This window comes from Formica exsecta, unplaced genomic scaffold (assembly GCF_003651465.1).
Source record: "Formica exsecta isolate Colony F162 unplaced genomic scaffold, ASM365146v1 scaffold137, whole genome shotgun sequence".
Taxonomy (NCBI): Eukaryota; Metazoa; Arthropoda; class Insecta; order Hymenoptera; family Formicidae; genus Formica; species Formica exsecta.
The window spans coordinates 157,177-178,123 of record NW_021848702.1 but is presented as its reverse complement, the minus strand read 5'-3'; the positions used below and the strand labels follow the sequence as shown (position 1 = coordinate 178,123).

Below are 20,947 nucleotides of genomic sequence, written 5' to 3'. Positions count from 1 at the left end.
TCTCTCTCTCTCTCTCTCTCTCTCTCATTAATGTAAGAAACTGACTTTAGTTTAGATACTGACGTAGAAAATGCAACGAGGAAGAACGTGATTCGATGAGAAGAACGGAATTGTGAAAACTAGTTTCATGAAAACTCTATTTCTAAAAGAGAACTTTTCTCTCCTTTTCTCTCTCTCTCTCTCTAAACATTATTATTATTGAAAAAAAAAATCTATGTACGCGGAAATGTATGTAATATACGATTTGTGATATCCGCGAGAAATTCTTTAATATAAGACCCATTATTATATTTTATTGCTGTTTGGCATTTCTCTTTTATATAGGATGTGTTACTGCCTTTCTCTCTCCTTCACAACATTCGAAAAAAATTTCTCGGCTCTACTCCGAAAACAGAAACGCTTTCTCCAAATATCATTCCTTTTTCTGCTTCTCACTGACTTGTGCAATGTACTTGATGCGTACATTTTTTTTTTTTTTTAATACAGCCTCCACCAAAATGCAAAGGATTATTGGAAAAAGAAATATTAACGAGAAATCATTAAACCTATATACAATTCATGAATCCTTCAAAACTGTGGTCACTCTATTTCGCTTTTTAGACCATAAACTTAAGGCAGATTGCCCGTAACATACTATTTATACAATTTAGATTTATAACAAAATATTAGGCATGAGAACAATGATGTAGCAACGATAATGGGAATGATAATGAAACTATAGCGATGAAAATGACGGTGACGATGGAAAAAATGATTGAAAATAATAACATAAAAATAAAATAAATAATAGGACTGTTCCAAAAAAGGCACGTCAAAGCTTTCGTCAATTCGGATGTCGTGCAATCATCTTAATAGATTCGTGGCTTGATTCTAAATTTCTTGTGTATTATTTTTTTGACGAGTACTCCTCATACGACTATACTTACGACAACCCGAATAATTTTCTATATACTCGAATCTATATCTACCTGAAATTTCGAATATTTAGTATAACTAAATAATATATGTACATGTTAACGTATACTTTGTGAGTAACACGCTGCAAACTATGAAAAATAATGTGATTATCTCGTTAGTCTTGAGTATCCGTTATGAATAAAATATCATAAAAGATTATAGCACACTATATCCCATAGCGAAATTCTTAATACAATCAAAAATCCCACGAACAACAAAATCGCGATCGCTATTGCAACGATCGAAAGAAATATAAAGTTCGTTAAAATGATTCTGTTAAGGGAGATTAAAAATAAGATACTCGCGCGCGCGACATTTTTTTGACATATCGTAAAGAAATGCATACTCATTCGTACTTTAAATTAAATCGCAAATATAAATCGCATATGAACGGTATTTGTTTGACAGTTTTACACGTGACTCGGCAATACCATTCCACGTGCATATTTCTATCATCAATATTGATGTTCCAAATCTATTTAAGTTACATGCCAGTTCTATATATGTATATATATATATATATTTACAATAGAGAGAGAAACTATGCACATGTGAGCGTTAAATAGATCCGGGCATCTCGATAGAAAATTTTGGTCTGTACACACAATGTCCTTATAAACCTTACCTTTCGTAATAAAACTTCGGCATCTCTGGAAACTTACGAAATTTATACAGCATGCCGCATACGCCGAAATATATGTCTCTTTGAATTGAACAAAGAAAAAGAAAAGAAAAATTGTAATGAGATTTTTGTTTACATAAAATCGCTTGTCCAAAGATGATAATCCTTTTCTTTTCTAATCTCCTTATGAAATTGTCGCAATGAGACGCGATTGGATTGTTTCAAACACATAAGAGGCGTAACAAACATATATAAAGAGATCTAATTACATTGATCTCTTAGCGTTTCGCTTCCTATGAGAGAGCGGGGGTCGGAAGGGAGTGGTCGCTGCTTATATATATGTATATGTATATATATGTATATATATATATATATAGGACGGATTGTCAAAAATTTTATCTTTAAACACATCTCTACTGCTCTCTGCTGCTTTTCATTCGGCAAACTTGCTCGATCGTAAATTCCTGTATAAGTGTATGCACAATATCGATTCGTATTCACAAATTGCAACAGTTCGGACGCTCCCACCCCGTTCCACTTACTGGCCAAGTGCACAAAAATGTGAAAAATGTGCACGACATACCTTTTTCTCCGTTATATTTAATCGATTACGCATTCGCTGATTGGCACAAGCGGCTCGTAAGTTCCCAGAAAATTCGTGCGATTACTTATTACGTTCGCTCGTACGATTCTTATCCACGACTCGATACCAAATAATTTATTCGGTGAACCATAAACCGGAAGGTTGATATTGATGTTTGGCTGGCGATAGCGGGGCCAATCCATAAACAGCTGTAGGCTGCATATGCGCAGGCAACGGATGTGCTGCGTGACTTGCCAGTAATGGTCTGGCCGAGCTGTGATGAGCTGGCGGTGGCAACGCTCGACTAGAATCATACAACGTTAATGGAGACGAGCTGTAAAAAACGGGATAACGCACATTAGAAAGTCTTCACAAAGTTCTAAAAAAGAAATAAATTTTTCTTATAATACATAAATTGGCCGATTCATGAGCATATTGAGAATAAACTCAGGAAATGGAAAATAGTTCAACTATTAATTTATTAATTGTTCAATTAATAATTATATAGTTAATTTCATTAATTATAAATATTTGAACAGTTAATATTAGAGCTAATAATTAACTATTGACTAGCTAGAATAAAGATAGTATAGATGGTAAAAAAGGCATGCATGCATCAACTAGTTTCCTAGTTACCCACCCGGGTGTGAATCCCTGATAGGTGGGCACTTGTTGCTGCTGAATAGCAGTAGCAGCCTGCGAGGGCGCGGCGGTAACGTACACAGGAGGCGGCACCGCATGAGCTCTCGAGCGAACGTGAGCGTATTCTTGATAGAGAGGTTGTCCCAAATGCTGGGCACTTCCTATCACAGGCCCACCGGCGGGACTTCTGCCACCGCCACTGCCGCCTGGACTCAGATGAGCCGGATGCCCGTGATGACTGTGGGTATGACCCGGATGGGCTGCCGTACCTACTACTTGGCTCTGCCTACAAACCACAAAACAAAATTCACCCCTCCTTTTATGGTTCACACGCTTCATTTCCTTACTGCAATACGTGAATGATTTAAAGATTTAAAGACATGCGCTTTCAACAAATTCGCAAACTCCTCTTTCAATTCTCTCGAAAGAGAAAAGAAACTAATTTATGGAAAATTTCATCCTACGGAGTCGCGGATAATTCACGGAATTGTATATTGAGTGCTTATCGTCGTTGGTTTTTAAATATCTTATTTTTAAAAAAAAAGCTCGCATACATGTTACACACTAGTTGCTCGAACAAGAACCGTCAATACATACAGTATCGCATAAACCATTCAAGAGATTTCATCTCATAATCATGTGCTTCGATTAAAAATACGGATGGGATAACAATCATGACGAAGAAAAATTCTCACCTATATTGATGCACAGGATTGGCTACTACCCACTTTTGATGGTCTCGAGAATGTGCAGCCGGTGGTTGAACATATTCATGCTTGTATTCAGCACGCTTTCCGGGCCAGGATACTCGTTTGTCCGTGCCAGTCGTATACACGATATGCTGCTCTTGGAGATGAGGATGCGCACTACTCGTGGTCACATACTGCAAGAAGTGGTCATGCATGTCATAGACGTCATCCTAGAAAAAATATTAACCAAAGAAAATTACTAAAAAAGAACAAAAAATACCCTGATAGCATACACGTGATCCAGGCCTTTCCTTCTTCCCTTCCAGCCTTTTTTCGACGGACGTTTCGCGAAATAAATGAACGAAATGTTTCCGCGATTCCGATAAAATTACAAATAAAAGAATAGAAACAAATTAAAAGTAAAATTGATTGAATAGGAATGTTAATTAACCTGATAGGTCGGTGGTTCTTTGCAAGCTGGCGCGTGACACGGATGTGGAGCAAGATACTCGACACCGGGTTCCGGTTTCGTCGCAACGTTCACCATGTTGCATTCGGACTGCACCTTCGCCAACAGCCGCTTTTTTTGTGACTGAGAAGAGTATCCTGAGCTACTGCTGCAAATAATAACAAGAAAAGTTAATCAAATATTTATTAATAATATATACATGTCATAAACAAAATATTATATATAAATAATATCATAGTAATAATATTATCTATTCAAAACCGTGGCCAAAGCAAAAAGTTTCTCTTAATATATTGTGTAATTATTCAAAATATAGACAGCAAAACTCTCTGACTCGTACTCTGTCGTTTTTGTATTTCTTACTTTTATAGAAATTTGTTTTATCATTATTATTTAATCATTAAAAATATATAAAAAAAAAAAGTAGATTAAAAAGATCTTAAGAAGTTCTAACGAAAAATCCTTCTCACTGTATCTTTATTGTAATAAATTCTCACCTGCTAACGTGATGTTGCTGTTGCGGCTCGTGCTTGATCAACTGCGTGGTCTGTTGATGCTGCGGGTGTTGCGGTAGATGTTGATACAAATGAGCATGTGTACGGCTTGGACTAGCTTCGCCGTCGCTATCGCCAACAGTGACACAGCTGATGACATTCTTGCGTTGCGCTCGATGTGACGACGAGCTGCTGCTATGCGTAACGTGCCCGTTCGTGTGTTGCTGACTACTCGTGTGTGTTGACTGCTGCATTTGTACAACGCGCGGCGTCGATTGAGTGCTGTAAGTTCAAGCAAAAGAGATTTCTTTATTCAAAATCATCGAGATGTCATCGTTGCGTGCTTTAACCATTGGCAAGTTAACATTGCATCCGTGTGTGAAATATTACATGCTAATTTTCAACAATGTTTGTTATTAAGAGACATTGGCTTTATGTTAGTCGATAATTGTTTCACGCCAAACTCCGCAACCAGATTCCTAAGTACACCCGTGATACCAAGTACATCGAAAGTATTATTGTTCCCGAAATAAAATGTGCATGTGTATATATATATATATATATATATATATACATACACACACATACACACATACCATATCATCAAATTCCATGCCATCATCTTGTTCATCCTTTATTCCATAATCCTTTGTTTCGCCGTCGATATATTGTAATTTTGACGATGGTTTTAAATGTTTATCTAATGCGGCTAAATCTTGACGATCTACGAGCTCGTATGCATGCATAGGCCAATTTGGTGGTGGGCATTCTCTACATCTATGCATGACATCTTTTATTATCAGGGATATCGCAGGTGGCAATATCTCGAGATCTTCTTTTGTCATACCTAAAAAAGTCGAACATAGCCAAATGAAATATATATATATATATATATATATATATATATATATAATGATAAATTTTTTAGAAAATTTACAATATACACGATAAATAAATAATAGGCACATTTAATTTTACGAAAAATTTCTAAAATTTATAGACTGAATTAAAGATTTCCAAAGTAAAGCACATCCAGAGAGAAAATCGATTTTGAATAAAAACTTAATAACAAAGTAAATTCAATGAAAATAGGAAATCAATTTCGTTCCTCATGACATTCGATTTGTTAACTGCGTATTCTCAATAAAACTTAATTAATTATCGTTAATCACGTAACATCCTTAACGGCACATTACATTAATATACCTTCGTATGACTTCTTCACGGACAGGACGTCCGTCGCCCGACAGGCGAGTTGCCAAACTTTGACAGGCGCTGCACTGACGGTCTCCGCAGCTGTCAACGATATCATGCGTGATTCTACTACCAACTGATAATGCGCTAACAGATAAGCGTGCTTAACTATCGATTTTTTACAAAAATAATAATCAGTTCACAATGTTAGAGAAGCACAAAATGCATTTTCAATCCATTTTTTTTGTTTAATTTCAACTTATTCCACAATTTTCTTAATCTTGTCTTGATTTGCCAATTCGTTAATCTGATCGGTAAATTGGCAGATTGCGTATAATTGCAGTAAATGCAAATTTCTATGCTACAAATACGGATACAGAAAAAAAACCAATTGTCGCATTTTATTTATTCACGAAAACATGATTATCAAACATCTACAATATCTAAATCTGAACTCTACAAAATTATCAGAAACAAGTGCATCATGTTTTATCAAATCTCTGATATACTACTTTTAATATACTGGATGCAGTCTATACTACATTTGTCGTACACTCACCATTTTCCAGGCGCCTCATCTTCACTATCACTAATTGTGATAACGGAAACGGCTGGTGAAGGAGTGTCATCGATTGTAATGGTCTGCTGTCGCACGGATGCGATTGGTTGATGCTCCACATTGTGACTACTACTGCTGTGCTTGCTACTATGATGATGGGATTGCACTGGCTGCTCCTGCCAATGGCTGCTCGACGTCGTCGGCGAGTGTCGTCGCATGCTACTAGGTGGTGTGCTCTCTTTAACTCTCTTCTTCACCGGACTCAATTGTTGCGTCTCTTTTTTATGTTCATGTCTATGTTGAGTCTGCTGTGGTACCGTAACATGATGATGATGTTTAGTGACAGTACGCTTGCCCCAGCTTTGCGAAGGATGCTCGACGAGTGCACTAGCATTGTAAACCTCCGTGACAGGAAATACCGGCCGCTGATCCTTGCCCAAAACAAGGGAGATCAGTTAAAAACTGAACATCAAAATCTGAATTTTCTGGCTTTACATTCATATGTGAAACGCGAGAATTGCATAATAGATGACAATAATAAATAACATCGCGAATAAAAAAAGAAAGAAAAGCTGATGTAAGCCAGACAGATATTAATGAGCTTCATACAACTTTTTACTGAATATCACAAACAGTTTATTGACAAGTGCTACCTGTAGAATAGCAGAACTATCGACGATAAGAGGCCTTCCCCAATCACCGGCATCGCTGAGCAGTGGTTGTTGAATAGCTGCATGCTGCGGCGGTAATTGCTGCCACGATGGTACGATCGCAGCCATTTGACGACTTCCACCAGGCCAAGATGTCTGCACAGCATTCTATGATGATCATGAACGTATATCAACATATCAGACTATTATATTATCATTCAGAAATAAAGAATGAAATTACTTTACTTACAGTAAGCAACATTTGCCGACCAGTTTCGACCATAGACACAGGAACCGCAGCGTATTGTTGTTGAGCAGCTGCAGCTGCCGCGGCCACGGCTTGCTGCGATATGATCGACGGTTGAATTTGCAAAGGGGCCTGTTGCGGTTGCGGTGGCTGTAAAAAACGAATTCATTATCAATGGTTATCATTCTAATACAACAAACATTAATTATTCATATATAATAGCATCACAATTTTTTTACCTGAGCAACAACTACGTGCTTTGCAGGACTTGGCATCGTCTGATATCCGGGGGGTGGACACAATATACTAGGTACCAGTTGATGCGGAAAGTCGTGCACGCCATTTCGCCCGCTATTGGATCCGCTAGACGACCCGCTGTACTGTGTTGCCCGTCTACTGGTGTTACTATATATTTGATACTAAAATGGAGACAAGTGTATAAATTATATGCATCCATTTTTTAAATAAAATGTTATATAATTGAAAACAAAATAGAATATATAAATACACATACTAGATTGTCGTATCCTGTTTGCGCGGTGCGGTGCTCTCTGACTAATCGTTGCACTTGATTAGTCAATTGATTGTTGAAGGTAAGAGTCACTGCACTGCCATTCGTGGTAGGTACAAAATTGGCTACTAAAGACGTTGGTGGAGGTGGTTGAGGTGCCGGCGGAGCTTGATGATGTGCAGGACTCGCTGTAAAGTCTCCCGCGCGCCTACAAACCTCCATCATCTGGACGGAAGCTTTGACGTTGTTACAGTGCGCGTAATCAACTAAATGTGCCAGAGTGACAAACGCGTGGTTCAGTGCCTCGCCGGGTGTTATACGGCGCTCCTTTAATCCAAACACATAACAGGTGTGAGAAGAATACTACATTACGTTCTTATATATATGAAAGAATCTCATTCTCTAATTAAAAGCATCAATTAGATATTACTACCTGGTCCATTGTAAGCATCCTCTTTAAGAGGTCAATGAACTCTCTTCTGTCCGCTTTCTCTGGCAAGAGTTGACCGCCATCTAAATCAGTCGGTACATTAACTTGACCGATATCGTCAAGGCAATTAAAAATATATTTTCTCGCTTCCTTGGATTTGATACCAGTCTCCGCTTCGTGTTCTTCTGGTGTCTTTAACCGCCAAAATGGATATGTGCCTAAAAATATATGGATTTTGTGAAAAACTTATGCTCGCTATTCAATATTATTATTCTGCGCATCAAAATACATACTGTCCATGTCCCGGTAAAAGAATTTTGTTGTTTTGCTGGCGTTGTTTAACATATGCTCCGTCGGTAGGCCCTGCGTTTGACTTATATATCGAATTTGATCATACTCGGAACTGCCCGGATATAAAGGCCATCCCAAAAACAACTCTGCAACTACACATCCGAGCGACCACATATCTATCGCTTCACAATATGGAAGTCCCAGTATGATCTCGGGCGCGCGGTAGTATCGCGACTGCAGGTAGGTGTTACAAACGGCTTTAGACACATGCGAAGCTGATCCGAAATCGATGACCTTCACTCGATACGGTTGACGCATTGGATCCACTAGCATAATGTTCTCCGGTTTCAAATCAGCATGTATCAATCCTAATTGCTGTAAAAGTAAAGGGTTATTAAGCACTTGCTAATTCTCATCATCGATCGAGTAATGTGAATGTAAGCACGATTGTAACGCGTACCTTTAATTTTAACAGCGCGGTCAATACTTGTTGGAGAATGGGCCTGATGTATTTGAGGGGTAGAGGTGAGAATTTATTCTGCTTCAAGAAATCGTAGAGGTTCTGCTCCAACATTTCAAATACCAAGCAGGTGTGTGACTTGTGTTGGAAGCACTCATAGGCGCGCACGAAATTGAACTCATCCGCATTTTCCTGACTAAGTCGAGACAGGATGGAGACCTATAAATGCGATAAATTGTTCCGTATGACACAGGGCGCAATTAACGTTTATGAATGCTTTCGTTTGCCTCTATATAATGTACTTCTTTTTTTTCTATATATATATATTTTTTTTTATTTCAATACCCACCTCAATCTGACCCTGGCGCGCGTACGATGGATGGTTCTTTAGAATTTTGATGGCTACTATTTCGTTTGTTCCTTTTTTCCAACATTTTACAACCTGCAAGAAACCAATTTATCTTCGTATAGCTGCTAGGCAATATAATAACTGCTATACACAACTTTCATAGTTTCACATATTTAGACAATATTACAAACGTTTTTTCTTACCTGTCCGAAAGTACCCCTGCCGAGAAACTCGAGGACTTCGTACTGGTTGGTCATGGAGTAGAGGACTTCATGCTGCACCAAATGATAATCCCCGTCGCCTTGGGGATTGCTGCCACCGTTCCCATTGGCCGCGTTGGCCACTTGCTTGCTATGCGCCGTCATGCTCGTCTGCTTGTTGTGCTGTTGCTGCTGCTGCTGCTGCTGTTGTTGTTGCAGCTGCTGTTGTTGCTGTTGGGTATGGTGCTGCGACACTACAGTACTACCCACCGCATTCGTCGCGTTGGCGGAGTGGACTGCCAGGCCGTCACCATTACCCTCCCTCGACCAAGTTTTTCTCTGTAGGAGGAATATACCTTATACAAAAATTTTTGGACGTTAAAAGATCGTCGTCAAATACGGAGAACTTCGAGTTGGGCAAAACGGGAGAACGACGGATAAACGACGAACAGTAATAGCGACGAATCAAGATCTCTCGATATAGCCAGTTGCAATACAACGCACGCATATCTCGACGCGCACGTACGTAGTACGTACTACCTGTGCAACGGAAATCCCAGAAATTTTCCACACCGGCAATCGACGCAAAGGAGAGCTTCGATCGCCGCCGATTGCGTGATTCGCGCATCGTTGGAGATTAATTAACGAACGAGGATACTTATAGCGCGAACGTTATATCGCGCATCCTTGCGCGCTATGAAACATCGCCAGCCGTGAATCAACGCTCGCTCGTCGATCGTCATCGAGAGGATCGTACGTCGATCGCGATCTCCCGCGAATCTTCGGCTAATTAATCCCCATCTTCGTCGCGCATAGTCACCGAAATTGCGACTCTCGCCGGTAGAATCACGCGCGTGTCCGTACACGATGGTCGGCATGAAATATGTAATGGGAGCCTTGAAAGCAATCGATAGTTAACTACGCCATACGGAAACGTTATCTACGCCGCCGGCCGGCGCTCGTGACACCCCCGATGCAACGATAGACAACCGAAACATGATCGTTGTGCTCTGTAATTATCCTTACGCCGGTGCGCAGTTTCAATGTACGCGCACTCTCGTCGTTAATAAGCCGACCGAGTCATTCGGATGAGGAATAAAGAGAGAAAGAGAACTCTTCCGGATAATAACAAACTCTCGCTCCGTCAGATGTATGCAAATTTTCTATCCCAAACCCCGAAACTATCTTTGAATCCTGCTAATCTCATCTCCAACGACAAACGCTCTTTTTGCCAAACAACATTTTAACAGTTACTACAGGCTGCGATTCTCGACGGTCGAGGATTCTCGAATCGATCGCGCAGGTTATACGCGAGAGGATGACGTATAAATACATATAAGCCACGAATATATCGCGCATTCGTTTGTAGTAGTAACTATAAATTCCCGGTAATAGACGTCATTTTTTCTGCGACGTTAGGTGCGTGTACGTCGTTGCTCCTGGAATCGAAAAATTAATGAGCGTCGAGATAATTGAGATTCTGCGTAATTAGAAGCTCGTTAACCTTCACATATGCACAGCACTTTACGATTATATCGAATCAAACGTTTCGAAGATTTACGATACGCGTCGATAGACATTTATTATTGATCGCTACAAAGTACGCGAATCAAGCGTACCGAGAGATTCGGTCGTACCTTGGTCGTTTAAAAGGAACGAACGCCAGATTACATACAGTTCAATGTGCGTCGATTCACCAACTCGGAGATGCGGTTGCTCGATTACAACAATTGAGACGACAAAAATTGCGCGACGTAGCGACAGCATATTACGAGACGTTTGTATATCGCGAACGGTGGAACGAAAATGTCAGGAGACGAACGCAATGAATCAGCGGGGACATTATAGCGTGCAACTGCAAGCCGTCCGATGTTATCGAATCGACGTCGAGTAACAAGCCAACGCGAAAATGTAATTTGGAAATTTCGAAGGCGGATAAGACGCCAAGCGCGAGACGAACCAAGAGGACAATTATTAGATGAGATGTTAGCACAGAGAGAGATAGAAAGTTAGACGACACAGTTGTTAAGCCCGTTCTACAATATGTCGTATATCGTTAGTCGTAAGCAAATTGACCAATCACAATCGAATATTCTCGGAATAATCGACTGTGGTTGATCAATTTGCTTACGATTAACTTATTGTAGAACGACTCTTAAGCGTAATTTAAACAAACTCATGCCACGCACACCGGAAACAAATTCACACCAAGCTGCGAGGAATAAAATGGAGGGATGATATTTCGCCCCTAATTAAATGAAAGTCAATTTTATATACAGCAAGCGATCGTTATGATATATACAATTATTATCGAGAACATAGTTGAAAGATCCACTGCAATAAGCTTGCAATAGATGAGACAAGTGAGCAAACTGTATATTATATTCTTGCTACAAACCAGAGATCTCTTAGACCTTTCCCTTTCGTCTGGCTTGTAGCAAGAGGAGGCATCAGTTGCGAAGCGAGAAGTATCACGACTCGTTGCCAAACGTAGTCTCGGAGTCAAACAATCTAACTCTCGAGCCTGCGCCGTTATGGCAATAAGCGGTTAGTAGTCGTTAAGTTTTATTTGCCGGAGCGCTAAAGACGACAACAACGTACGACAACACCGTGAAAGAAAGCTCTTCCTGCCTGTCTGCTTAAGAAAAAAAAAAATTGTAACTATACGCTGGGGGAGACGTGGCCGTGATTGTTCGCGCTCTCGTAATTACACGTGTGTGTTTATAACAGCTGGCTCGAGAGAATACGAGTGATGACGAAACAACAACAAGCTACGGTAAAACTCGAAACTTGCAAACAAATGACACTGAAACATTGCCGCGATTGTTTGTTCATTCTGCTGATTACGCGCGATATTGGAAAAGGAAAACAAACAAATATCACACATTTAGCGTTAAATATGGCCATTTTAAGGACGAATATATAAAACGGAGACCATCGTGTAAAAGAACACGGATTCTATAATATAATAACAAGTATAATAATTAAGCTTGAAAGTAAAGTGCGAGCCTTTGTTTGCATAATATATGATTCCATCAGTTTCATAATTTGACGTTGTGTGTGTGAGTACAATCTCTATATTGGATAAAGTAGAATATTATAGGGTTGAATTCAGCGCTGAACACGAAGAGCAGACTGTACGTTGAACGATTAAAAATGCGGCAACGTAGAAAAAAAACGTAGAGTCGCACTAACCTTCTGGCCACAGCGTTGGTACGTGTCTAAGAGCTTGATCGTCGAGGCTCGTACCAGGGTCTGCTGGTTCGGACTACTCTTCTGCAGCGCATTATTGTTGTGCAGCGAGCTAAATGCGGTATTAGCACCGTTCACGGAGTATCGTTGTTGCAGACCGGTATTGTCCAATTGGTAGTCGCTGGTCGATTGGACCAATGCGTGCTGGATTACCGGCTGGCTCACGTTGTAGTCCAACTTGCGTTTCTTGCTGTGGTGGTGAACGGTGTTGTTGCTGCTGCTGCTGCTGCTGCTGCTGCTGCTGCTGCCGTTGACGCTACTCGTCTGCTGTGTTTGGATGAACATGTCATACATTCCCTGTAATCAGAAAGGAACAATCTCACTAATACCGATTGATCTTTTGTACGTGTGTGCATGTGTGTGTGTGTGTGACTTAATATTTTATTCACTATTATATTTATTTTATTACTACTATTACTCTTTTATAAAGCTTTACAAATAGGAATCTAATCTTTTTTTCATTATCTTTAAATTTTTTATTTATTGTTATATTTAATATTGTTATTATCATTATTATATTTATTGTCATACTCTGACATATTTTAAAGTTTCGAAAATGGAAATCTAATCATTGAAAAGAGATAACTGACAAGGCAAGCCGTCATTAAAAGTTAAAATGTGTGATCAATGCTTTAAATATTTGAATAATGATGCTACTTATTAGAATATTTGTAACGTACCTCGTCAACAATGTACAAAATCGCCATAGCGACAAAAAATATCGCAGAGAACACGAAAAGTAAGGCCAACGATCATGAATATTTTAGAGCCACCTCTTCGTCCTGCGTCCACGTCAGTTTAAGTCAGTGATTCTCAAAAAAGTTGTCACCAGATATCGTCACGTAAATGCAAGTGGCCGCTTTCCGTTTTCACTTTCTCACTAAATTTTTCAATAAATTTGTCTTGAAAACAAACAATTTTCTTAGGATTTACCGATTGAACCGTCTTGAGAGAACGGTCTTTTCTCTTCTCCAGTCTCAGCTGCCGTGGCTGAGAACTCTTGTCGCTCGTTGCTGCCCCGTTCTTATCATTCGGTTATATTAAATGTTTCGAAACAATCCACCGATTTTGGGACTATTTCAGGGATCCGTAGTTCTTCAATCTATCTAAATTTCAACATGAGACGCGTGTCTTATATTAAAAATTATTATAGCTACAAATACAAAAATGAGAATTACCATGCAAGATGACTTACAAAAAATGAAAAATAGTAAATAATATATAATATATCGAAATTCCCGCAACGCCATGATTTTTAGCGTTTAATTTTCGATATTAATCGCTTCAATATATGATACATTAAAGAAAGATGTATCACACATACAAATTACTGAGAGTTCATATCTCAAAGTTCTTTAATCGTGTTTGATATAACCGACAAGTATTTTGTTCTTTGCTATCAACATGCTGTGTAAGTTCACGTAATTCTCTTCGATCGCAACTAAGTACGCAATATTGCACAATGCATTTGTGACTCATAGCTAGAATTGCCGATCGAATAATACAGGGGCGAACGAAAACATCCGATCGATCGCTATCCCGAGTGTCTCGGAAACATCGCACGATTTCAAGCCCGCCTCCTCGAGTCTTCCCTTCTTCCTGCTATCTATCCATCATATCGGCACGCATCTCATTCTCTTTCTCCTTCTCCATCGTTCTCGCTGTCATTTATCTAACGTGCGCGACGTACTCTAATTATAGTGCTGACTGTCAGAAATAGTGCTGATCGGCATTACAAACGATTCACGGTATCACGAGGTACAGTTACGTTTAAGTTAACCGACTCGACAACCGTCGGATCCTAACAAACTGGTGCAAAAACAAGTAGCACGACTGTTTTTTTGCGGCCGGTCACCTGACAGGCCGTAGGTAGGGGGAAAAAAAAAAAAACGCACCTCGACGCAAGAATGACGATCTCGTCATCGGTTGCGAGAAAACATATTATACTCGTCGTATTCTCCCGAATCTTAATTAAAAAAGTTGATATTAAAAATCTCGTTGAATATAACAAACACGATCTTTTAACATGTAATAGTAAATGTAATATTTTCATTCAATGCATATTTTCGTTGGAAATCTGTTTAATTATATCGATAATTTTGTATAATTCTCTTTCTTCGAAAATAATAATCAATTAATAAATATATGATATATAAAATATGAAAATAATATCCTACATGTAACACAAAAATATGATATATTATCCACATATTTTGCCAAGGGATTGTATATAGCAAATATATAGAACAAAGTAGGGAACTCTGATGAATGTGAATGGGTGAAATCGCAGTAATCCGTTTCAGCGAAATAAGTAGCAACGGGATAACTGTTTCGGAGTAATTTGTCAGGTCACGTCGCGCGATGACTCAGTCTGGAATAAAATTAACAAAACTTTGCGTCACTCTGTAGCGGCCGGCCCCCGCGTTCGTAATCCGTATATATACTGTACGTTCGTGCGAGTAAGTACATAGGTATGTGCATCGCGCGCTTATATTCCGCGCGATGAGTCAAGCCGATCGATTGATGAACGGGGAAATCCGAGCTTATTCGCCAAACGGCCAAAACTTTCATGGCAAATTGCGAGATAGCCAAGTAACAGCAAATTCCAAGTGGCTAATCGCGTCAACTGTCGCGACAGACTTATGATCGTATGTACAGAGTGATGCAAAAATACGACAATAAATATATATTCATCGCACAACTCATATGATCAACTTAAAAAAAAAAAAAAAAAAAATCAAATGTTTCTATTCGAGAATTTATTTTAAATTATCCGATAATTGAGACGAGTGCGAAAAATGTTTTAATTTTCAATAATAAGTAAAACTCGAATTATATATATATATCGCATGTTTTAAATTCTTGCTAAGAAGCTACAGAGAGTTTATTTTTATGTTTTCGAGCTTATTATTTTGTTTTCTGCACATTTTTCTAAGCGCTTACATGCAGCCATTCAACTGTATTTTATGGCCGATCAACAAACACAAACGAAATGGAAATAATGCGTAAATTCCTCACTAGACATGCTGGCAAGATTTACGATGTATATTGTAATATTTTTAATCTCGAAAATCGTTACAAGAACGCGTGCTTAACCAAATGCACCGAAGCTACCCTATAAAAACTTCAAATTTCTAATACACTTCAATAAATATCGTAAAAAGAGAAATATGTTGGGAAAAAACTGGAAAAATATCTAAGCTTATCTTTAGAAAAATATTTGCAATGTCATTAAGAAAAACCATCGCTTACGATTTACGACAGAAAAATTATTAGATTCATTTTTAAGAATTTCTCTATTCTAGATTGCTGCCATGTAAATGCGTAGAAGACGCTTAATATAAAAAGTTACGAAATCAGCGGAAAAATACACCTCATACGGTATTCGCGACATGCGTATAAGATATATGTATATGTTACATGTATATAAACTTTTATATTTCGTTTGAAAAATCCGCGGGATTTTTTCGGCATTCATGATAAAAAACGATAAGAAGATTTATTCGCTTTTCGTACGTATTGTACGAAAAGATGGAATTATGTATTATCTCGCGTGACCACAGAAGAGAGTAAGTAAGCGTAGATTCAGCGGTCATGCATCGGTGACCGGTCATTCACTGATGCATCTACCCCCTGTATACTGATAGCACGTAATCAATATACTGCGCGACGCATCTGCGGCGAGTTACTTTTAAAGCGGTACCAAGCGGAACGTGCCGATACGCGTGTGAGTCGCGCGACAAAAGTATCGATAGTCGCGCAAATATCATCGGAACTCGGGACGGGCAAACTAATTATAGATGACACGTGACGTAAACGAGACGGCGCGCCGCTCTTGATGCGAGATTATTATGTTAATTCCTCGCGGCTACGCGCTAAGGGAGGCTTACGCGCCGATCGTCGTAAATTAGAACGCTAGTATCGCGACCATAACCTAATTAGCACCTAATTTTAATGTAAGTTAAAACTTATTTAGCGCTGGTGGGGGGGCTAACTTAATGGGGGTACCATAAACGTCCGACGTTACGTCCCGTATTTATAACGGGCAATCCTTTACGTGCGCAAAAATTCGCCGACAAATTGGACGTTCGCGCGTTAAGCTTCATTTGCGCTGCGCCGCATAAAACGACATCGCCAACAATCGAGGGAGCGGAGTAATCCTTTGCGAATAGTGCACCGTAAATAATCGCGCCTAATGCAAATGTAACCGCGTAATGTAATCCTCCGCGGTTTCACCGGGTGTTCTAATAAAGGCGCGTATCATTGCCATGGTCCAAGACTATTGCCCCAAGCCGTCTTAAATTCGCGTCTCTAAGAAATGGAAATTACGCGTTAGTTGGAAAACTTTGCAAGCATGTATAATTGCCTTTTCTCTGAAAAATACGCAGACGAAACGCTTTAGAGATGGAATCTTCAATTATATCGTTAGAGGACTTTGCACTCGATCTTTCTTAGATATACATTAAATACATAAAATAAATACATTAAATAACTAATGATTTTCCCTCTTCTCTTTTTTTTTCAATCTTTAAAAGCATTTCAAGAATCAACGCTCGATTAAAGTGTCGTGAAACAAAAAAATTGCAAAAATATTCAAATATTCAAAGAGTCTATTTTGGAAAAACGGCGTTACGTTTAAAATTTAATCAAATCCGTTTTGCGAACAAAGAGATATCGCGGCGCGTCGATTTTCGCGCCTCGCTTACGCATGTGCATCGGCTAAAAGGTTCGCCATCGTCGCATTCATCAATATGTATTTCTCGCGGGATCTAATTATAATTTTTACGTAAACCCACCCTTGCGCAAATAAACGTGCGATCGCGCGGAATAAATCGCGTCCGCTTATTATTATTATATTACGCAAAATGCGCGCCGAAGCAAACAAAGCAGCAGTTTCTTTTCGTGGAAACAGAACAAGCGCCGATAAATCAATGGGCGATTAAGCAATTGTTCCACGAATTAACACACAATAAAGATCACATGTTTACATTCTTATGACGTCAGTCTTATCGAAAACATTCGTTTCTTGTTCGAGCGATGACGAACTCTCGAAAATGTTATTAATATTTTTTCTTTTTTTTTTTTTTACAAAAGATCGACAGACGTGCTATAGCGCGTTTCGCCGAACCACTTCCGTTTTTCATTTTCTCTCGTACATGTAATCGATAAAACGCAAACATCGCGCGATTCTGTGGCGAAACCCCAGCCCAGGGACCGTTGGACGATATTTATATCGATCAAACTCCTTCGGACGATAGAAGGACGAGTCGTGTCTCTCTTTAAACGGGAGAAGATATTCGTTCGACGTATATTTATCGCGATAATTTCGAGCGAAAAAACGCCACGGATCGGACAGATTGCGAATGGGAAGCTAAGAAAACCCTCTATATGGTAATAATGGCCTGCAGGACCAGGCATGAACTAATGTAGAATATTATGGGGGAAACATGACGCGGGGCGCGCGTGTCATTACGGGTCCGAAAATGATATTTTTTCTTCCGGCGAGTTTGTTCACGACCCCGTCAAGGATACGAGGATTCAATTTACCACTACATCCCAGAATCTAATTTCACGCTATCTCATCCCCGTCTGAAGAATTATATTTCTTTTTCGTAAATCGAAATTTAAGGCACACGGTGAAATATTGGAATTCGTACTTTCGCGTGAAATGGCAAGTCGGTGACACATCTATAGAATGTTCTATAGCATAAAACAAAAATCTGAATATAAAGAATCGATAAAATAATTATTCGTAACATTAATTCATGAATTAATAAATAATTAATGCCCATGATAAATTTTTAGCACACGTATTAATTAAAATGTTAAAGCACACGATTAAATTGAATATGATTAAACTAAGATTAAAATGAAAATCTCGCATTAATATTTCTTTCATAAAAATACAGATATTTTCCATACGCGTTAAAATAGGATTCGAATTGGTACAATTAACACGACACTTGGACATTCGCCAATTTTAACAGATATCTTACTTTAGTTAAAATTCGTGGGATAATGAATCGCTTCAGCGATGTGACGTGTCAGCGCATAGCAGCCGGTGCAACGTACTCGGACACGAATGCATGCGTATGCATGTATTCGACGCACTCACACATGTATACCGCGTACCTCCACCAAGAAGAACAGCCGCACAAAATGCCCTAACGGACACACAAGCAACGTATGTCCTGAAATGCCTGCACGTGTACAACGCGACATGTATATCTATAGCAAGATTCGTTCGGAAAAAAAAAAAATCGAAGATGGAAAACCAAGCTGAACTGAACATGTCTAATCGAATAACTACAAACTATCGAATATCGTTTCATCGCATTTCTTCACAATTTCTTCACTTTTTATCGAATAAACATATCGGGATAAACATTTCGGGAATAATCTTCATTAATTAATTTCAAAATTAACAAAAGTAACAAGAGCTAAAACATTTTTAATTTCGAATTTGTTCCTTCATTCATATAGCGCTCTTAATATTCGAGTATATGATATCTTGTGGACACTAACCTGATACCCGACTATCACCCGAATATTACTCGAATATTCGGTTTATTTCGAAATAACTAGGGAACTGCTCACAAATATTCGAGTCTAATCTAAACGCTTTGGAAGTAATGTCAAATACTATATATATATACATATATATACATATATAATATAATATAATCGCAATATTTCAAATATAATAACCGTAAAATATGTCATTTTTTAGGCTCTTTTTCCTATTCGTATAGATAAATCAATGAACATTCAAATAGTTAGTGTATATATTGATATTAACTATTAGTCTATTACTCATAATTTCAAGTAATGGTCTTGGGTAGAAACGGTCGAATATCTATAGCCCTGCCATGCAAAAATAAAAATATGTTTTCCGTCATGCAAAAATAGTTTGGAACTACACTGAGAAAAAAAAAAGTTGTTAACTTGACTAAATCCGTTCAACTAGTTACCATTTCTTAAATTGAAATGTTTAAGTATTTAAGTCAAATATACGTCATATTAGATTTAATATATTATATTTGAATTAAATACTTAAATATTTCAATTTCAAAAATGGTAATTAGTTGAACGGATTTAGTCAAGTTAATAACTTTGTTCTCTCAGTATATAAGTTCGTATTTTTTTGTACTTGTTTTTCCTTAGAATTAAGGATTTTAAAATTGAAGAGTTTCCTCATTATATATGAATCATGACCATTAACGTTATTGCGACGTTATTGGTTATGGAAATTAACACGCGCATGCAAAATAAATGAACGGCTACCAATCGCTCGAATGATGCTAACAAGAATATTAATATCACATCGTATTGAATAAACAGCTTACGAGAGAAATCTACGTATAAAAATTTCAAAAAATAAAGAACTGTACTGTCATTTGCATTTTCCAAGTAGCGGGTTTAATGTACCATTCGAATGAGCCGTTTGCGAAATACGCCCGCTCAGAAACACGGCGGATGAGAGCTATTCCAAGCATCGCTAATATTTCTGAAATGTGGCACACTCTCTCCAATTCCACGCTTAAGCTCGTCGTATCTCGCGTACGAGATGGTGAAATCGTTATATTATCTTGTTATATCTAAAATTTGTCCCGGAGCTCGCTTTGCAAAACATGCCAATGAACGAATAGAAAAATACATAACGAGTCATTACAACGATCGTTAAGTCGAGAGATAAATATGTTTGCGCACATTTACCGTTTTTACACACAATTTACACAGCGGACATATTTATTAAATCTTATATAGCTCGAACAAGGCAATAAATGATGATATTACAATAAAAAAGTCTCCCTGCGATGTTTTTTCCTCGCCGCGCACTTTATAATCGGCATTTCGCAACAAAGGAACCGTCTCCTCTCTCTCTCAGATACGAAACAAACGCATTTTTTCCGCGTGACATAAAAGAGACAACAATCGTCGCGAAGCGTCAGACTGCCAAAATTGTACGCTGAAATATAGCTGCGAAACCGAGCGAATCGATAAGCTCTTACCGAATTCAGGGGCCTGCCTGCCTGCCTGCCTCTTCGCAAAATTACTAATTACGGCTAGGGCACTCCCCGACGCGTTCCAGCGCGCACCGTCGAACCTCAACTGAAACCCCACAGTTTGCGTCCAGTACAATGCCTATCGCCGAAAAGGAAGGGCCGACGGGCTCACCATGTTAATGCCCAGGTATAAGGGAGATACCCGCATGGCCGAAGCCCACACTGATGCTCGTGCCCGATGGAAACTACCCAGTCGCGCGCACATATACAGGGTGTGCCCAAAAATCAACACGCTCTTATACCAATATATATATATGAAATCTATCGAATATATCGAAGAGC

The 20,947-nt window shown here is 38.8% G+C and overlaps 1 protein-coding gene across 12 annotated transcripts in view; it reads right to left on the bottom strand.

Moving 5' to 3' along the window:
• Positions 1-201: 201 nt before the first annotated feature.
• Positions 202-20,947, bottom strand: part of LOC115245943 (homeodomain-interacting protein kinase 2) — a 25,087-nt gene continuing 4,341 nt past the window's right edge. For 2 of the 12 annotated variants that reach the window (XM_029824466.1, XM_029824467.1), the window contains exons 2-19: positions 13,280-13,705; positions 12,543-12,896; positions 9,351-9,686; positions 9,148-9,240; positions 8,799-9,017; positions 8,341-8,713; positions 8,048-8,265; positions 7,621-7,944; positions 7,346-7,525; positions 7,110-7,256; positions 6,863-7,027; positions 6,210-6,634; positions 5,663-5,752; positions 4,460-4,738; positions 3,945-4,110; positions 3,500-3,723; positions 2,803-3,090; positions 202-2,496 (exon numbers count right to left, since the gene is read on the bottom strand). In XM_029824466.1, the coding sequence (XP_029680326.1) occupies positions 2,298-2,496; positions 2,803-3,090; positions 3,500-3,723; positions 3,945-4,110; positions 4,460-4,738; positions 5,663-5,752; positions 6,210-6,634; positions 6,863-7,027; positions 7,110-7,256; positions 7,346-7,525; positions 7,621-7,944; positions 8,048-8,265; positions 8,341-8,713; positions 8,799-9,017; positions 9,148-9,240; positions 9,351-9,686; positions 12,543-12,896; positions 13,280-13,306 (4,107 nt within the window). In that variant the 5' untranslated portion in view covers positions 13,307-13,705 and the 3' untranslated portion in view covers positions 202-2,297. Of the gene's footprint in view, positions 2,497-2,802; positions 3,091-3,499; positions 3,724-3,944; positions 4,111-4,459; positions 4,739-5,662; positions 5,753-6,209; positions 6,635-6,862; positions 7,028-7,109; positions 7,257-7,345; positions 7,526-7,620; positions 7,945-8,047; positions 8,266-8,340; positions 8,714-8,798; positions 9,018-9,147; positions 9,241-9,350; positions 9,704-12,542; positions 12,897-13,279; positions 13,706-20,947 lie in introns of those variants that run through there. The other 10 variants (XM_029824473.1, XM_029824469.1, XM_029824472.1 and 7 more) reach the window with 10 other exon arrangements.